The following is a 4,920-nucleotide window of genomic DNA, read 5'->3' as shown; positions in this document are numbered from 1 at the left end:
GGAGGGAGTTCCAGAATTTTGGTGCCATGTCGGAGAAGGCCCATATAGCTTCAGATGGCAGGGGAAACTGAAGCAGGGTCTCTGAATATGACCAGAGTGAGTGGGTAGGTTTGTACAGGAGAAGGCAGTCCTTAGGGTATATAGGTCCCAGGCCATACAGGGCTTTAAAAGTCAATACTAGTAGCACCTCAAATTGAGCCCAGAAGCCAATTGGAAGTCAGTATCGATGGAACAAGGCTGGAGTGATATGACCCCTACGACCCACTCCTAGGGTTGCCAGGTCTGGGTTGGAAAATACCTGAAGACTTTGGGGGTGGATCTAGGAGAGGCTGGGGTTTTGGAGGGGAGGGGCCTCAGCATGGTACAACAATGCCATAGAGTCCACCCTTCAAAGCGCCCATGTTCTCCAGGGGAGCTGATCTCTGTCAGCTGGAGATCAGTTGTAAAAATGGGAGATCTCCAGGCCCCACCTGGAGGTTGGCAACCCTACCCTCTCAAGTCAACACTCTGGCCACAACAGGCTAGTACCTGCAAGCTGAGAAGAAGCAAATGTCTTGTTGGGTCAGGCCCTTACTCTCTGGGACCAGGGGACTATACCCCAGAGTTCAGTAGCACTGCGTAGATTATCGGTACTCAAAACAGGAAGAGAGTCTACATACCTGGTCACTGACTGCGGTGCCATAACGCAGACGAGTGACGAAATGCTCGCAGTTCTGACAGAGTACGTTGTAGGCTATCACTCTCCCCACCTCTGCCTTTGCCCTGGCGATGATCTCATCCTCGGGGAGCGGCGGGAATCTTCCATCATACTTGTTATTGATTCTGTACTCATCGTTCCCCACCACTTCCAGAAGAGGCTCCTTCTTCACCATTGCATGGTCAGATATGACAGAACGAAGACTATAGAGGCCAGCTCCTGCGACCTCACCTGGAGAGCAGAAAAAACACATGCCCAAGGCAACTGTTCAGTCTAAATCGTCTGCATCCCATCAGTAAATCCATCTATACATTTTTGTCCTCCCAGGAGTTACAAAAAAAGGGTAGGGAGATTTTTCTGGTGGGTGATTTGGAAAGAACATCTTTTCGTGGGCATTTTGGAACAGAAATATTTTGATGTAATTAATATTTTGTTGCACTTTGAAGTTGTGCTGTTTTCTGAGCCAAATTTTCATGGTCTGTTCAGGCTGTCTCAGTGTTCCAAACAAATTGGAATGATTTGCTGTACATCAACATATAATACTGTGAATTCAAGGTGTCCAATGTCAAAGTATGGTTGCCAAGTCCCCCTGGGGGGCAGGGAAACCCCTGCCCGAGAGGCCTGTTCCCCGCTGGCGGGGTTTGGGCTGCCGGGGAGGACCCCACCCCGAAAACGTGCGACATGCCCGGTGTGAACACGTCACCTGGAGGTGATATAATTGCATCGGGCATGTTGTGGGGGGACGTTCTATCATCCGAGGGAAAACTCAATGGTTTTCCCTCGAATGATTGTGGCCCCACCCCCAACGTGCCCGACGTGATTACATCACTTCCGGGTGACATGACTGTGGCATCTGTGCTTTGCGCACGCACCAAAAGACGCCAGGAGACATCTGGGATTCCCCCCACTATTCCCGAGGTAGGGCTTGGCAACCCTATGTCAAAGTAATTTGATCAGCTGGCCGGCAGAGGGGCTTACCAGGAGAAAGAGGAAGGCCCAGGCCCTGTCACTGGTGCTGCACAGGAAGTAACACCATTATGCCAGTGACGTCCGGGCACTGCTCTGGTATTTGGGCAAAAACTCTATGGTGGAAGCCATTTTTACCATAGAGTTTTTGCCCAAATACTAAAGAGTCACAGTGAAGTCGCAGCATGATGCTATCACTTCCTGTGTGATGCCAGCCAGCAACGTTGCCTGGGCCTTCTTTCTCCTGGTAAGTCCCCCCATCCCCTGCCAGTTGCCAGGAGAGATCTGGCAACCCCAAGCACACCCCATGATTATACTGTATTTCTTAGCTAAGGAAAGTATATATTGTCACTTGTCATGACCTCCTCTGCCCAGCCCAGTGACTCAGGAGAAGAGACAGAAGAGGACCAGAGGAACCAGGCAGGGCCCAGCTTTGCAGACCTGCCTGCTGCCAATGTTCTGGCAGTCACAAGCCCCCCGCTAGAGCCTGTAAGGGAGACCTCGCCATCAGCCCCTGAAACAACCACCAGGCCTCCACCGGGCAGGCCCATAGACCCCCCCAGGAGACACTCTCGCTGCAGGAACAGCAGCAGCAGAAGGCCTGGGCCAAGGTGCCCCAAAGGAGGTGAAGTGCTCGAATGGCTGCAGGCATTGTCACTCCAGAACTAGGCACTGTGAGAACAATCATTCTTTGCAGGATCCTGGACAAAGCACAGTGCAGTGGCAGCAGCTTAACGCCTCCCAGGAGGGCAGCTGAGCCTGATTACTTCTCAGCCTATTTAGACTGAAGCTTGAGAAGGCTGCCTTGTTGGATTATCTGGCCCATTGGGTACAAGCCTGTGTGCCAGCCAGTGTGCCCTCTAAGCTGTGGAGTCTTGTCAGCAAAAATTCTACTTTGTGAGCTACCACCATTAAAGTTGTGAGCACGTGATTTCACTACTGCATAAGTTAGTTTGCTCTGGAGCCATCCTTCCTGTGTTGCCAGAGGCGCTGCCTTTACTCTTGGGTAGCCCAATAGCAGGGGCACCCCACTTCTAACCTGATCCAGAGACCCACAAAACTCAGGCCAAGGAAGGCACTCTTGATTCTGAAACACAGAGCTAGCCACAGCTCTGAAAAAGGGGTCTCCATTTTCAGGTGACAGGCAACCTCAGAGCAAGCCTCCAGTCTTCCCCCTCCACCCAGCAGAGATTATGCTTATGGAATAACAATGAGTTCTAGCAGGTAAAGTATCTACATTTCTAAAGTCTATTTAATTCTTTGTCTGAATACTTGTCTTTTCTACTCTGTTCCTTAAGATACCGATCAAGATCCTTCCTGGCCCTAATCAGGGACGTCTCCCACCTTTTGTTTACCCTGGCCAGGACCATTAGTGGTCAGATAATCCATTCAACTAGCCACCCAGCACCTGGCTTCTATTGTTAAATCCAGACCCTGCCTCTCTGAAAGCTCTTTGGTCACATCTAGGTCTTGCCCATCCTGATGCCACATACCCCTGGAAATCATCATTGGTCCAGGAAACCTATTGTTCTCACCTGAGACCAGCCCCCAGGACTGGCCATTGGCCTGCATTGTCTTCCATGGGGTATATCCCAGCGTAAACATGGCCTCAGACCGTGCTTTCTGCCATAATCCAAAATGGCAGTCCACCCCTAAGCTCTCTGAGTTTAGGCCACAATCCATGGACCTCTGCACATCTGGACAGGTTGTATCGCCCCTCTATAAGCTATCAATCACCTCTGCTTCCTTATAGTTCTATATTGTGTGTGTGAGTGTTTGAATATTGTTTGTATGCTTGAGAATGTTTAGTAAAGAAATCATTATTTTAGCCACCCAGTTTCTGTGTCTATTCCTGGGTTCTTGGGAATTCTAACTCTGGTATACACAGGTCAGATCCTATAGATAAGCCAATTGCATATTAATAATTCTAATTCCCCATCTTTATTAAATAATAAAGCAATTTGGCTAACACCTGAGCGAAGACAAAAATCTGTGAGCTGGAGGCAAAAAAATGGTGAGCTAGCTGCTCACACTAACTCAGCTTAGAGAGAACACTGGTTCTAGCTCCTGCTGCTCTGAGGTCTTGCAGCCTAGACCTGAGGGCACTGCTCCTGAGAAGACTGGGCTGGGCTGTCTTGAAGAGTGCAGGACACCACAGGGGCTACACTGGAATACTAGTGCTGGCATGGAATCTGCTGGGGAGGGGGGATTGGGAAAGGTCCTTAGTCGTTCGCTCCATAAATCTTGCTTTCTGCTCCTTAGTAGCAACGCCCTTACTTTCTGGAGCCAAGTGGACCACATATCCATCGCCTATGTAGATAGCCCAATGGTGATAGCCAGTCCGGTCAATCTCAATCAGGTCTCCACGTTTTGGCTCCACCTGCAAGAATGAACAGAAGCCTGAGACTCTGGGTGATTCTGCTTCTAGCATTCGGTCCACATTTTCTCAACACTGAGGAAAAGGTGCAGCTCAAAACCACATTCAAATACCCTGGGGCAACGCCCTGACTGCAAAGTCACCCCTGAACGGCCATAAATCTATGCAGAAGGTACCATAAAACCCAATGATCAGAGAAAGTGAAAGTGGCATGCAGTGTAGAAGGTACCATAAAATCCAATGATCAAAGAAAGTGAAAGCAGCATGGAATGCAGAGGGGGATTTCTGTTCCAACTTGGGTTTGGTAAAACAATGGAGGGAAAAGCCAATGCAGAATCACCCTTTTTCAACAGTAGGATCATCTCAGCTGTAGATACTAAACTGGGGGACTGCTTGTGAAAATTTCTGCATGGCTTGCCTCCATTGTGCCTGAGAGAGTAGGTGAGAGACAGAGAAGGAGGAGACACAGACAATCCTTTTGGGGGAGGCACACAGAGACAGCGCAGCATGTTAGCTAGCTGGCACCTCTTGCACTTTAGAGCACAAGATGAAGCTTTGACCTCTATCAGCAAGCTAGGAAAGAGATACAGGGGTGTGGCAAAATGCCTTACATCTCAGGATTAATGCTGACGTTTGTCACCTGGAAGGATAATTTTGGGGTTTGCACTCTAGAGGCACAGAGGCTATGAAGGATTCTTTCTTGACTGGCAGGAGGAAAGTGGGGGAACATGTTGGGAGGGGTGGCTACAGAGCCACCCATTGTCATAGAAATGCAGAATACCTAGCCAGGAGGATTATAGGTACCCAGATCCCCACTTAAGCCATAGTTGCACCTCACCTATGGAGCAAAGTGGACTTTCCTTCAGACAAGAAGGGAAAG

General features: G+C 49.5%; 1 protein-coding gene across 1 annotated transcript in view; it reads right to left on the bottom strand.

Moving 5' to 3' along the window:
- Nucleotides 1-659: 659 nt before the first annotated feature.
- Nucleotides 660-4,920, bottom strand: part of LOC107118670 (HRAS-like suppressor 3) — a gene marked incomplete at its 3' end in the record, with an annotated part of 7,743 nt that continues 3,482 nt past the window's right edge. Inside the window, exons 2-3 of the mRNA XM_015421028.1 lie at nt 3,941-4,043; nt 660-928 (exon numbers count right to left, since the gene is read on the bottom strand). Coding sequence (XP_015276514.1) covers nt 660-928; nt 3,941-4,043 — 372 coding nt within the window. The remainder of the gene's footprint in view (nt 929-3,940; nt 4,044-4,920) is intronic.

Source organism: Gekko japonicus, unplaced genomic scaffold (assembly GCF_001447785.1).
Source record: "Gekko japonicus isolate JY-2015 unplaced genomic scaffold, Gekko_japonicus_V1.1 scaffold4556, whole genome shotgun sequence".
Classification (NCBI taxonomy): domain Eukaryota; kingdom Metazoa; phylum Chordata; class Lepidosauria; order Squamata; family Gekkonidae; genus Gekko; species Gekko japonicus.
This window is presented reverse-complemented; position numbering and strand designations above follow the sequence as displayed.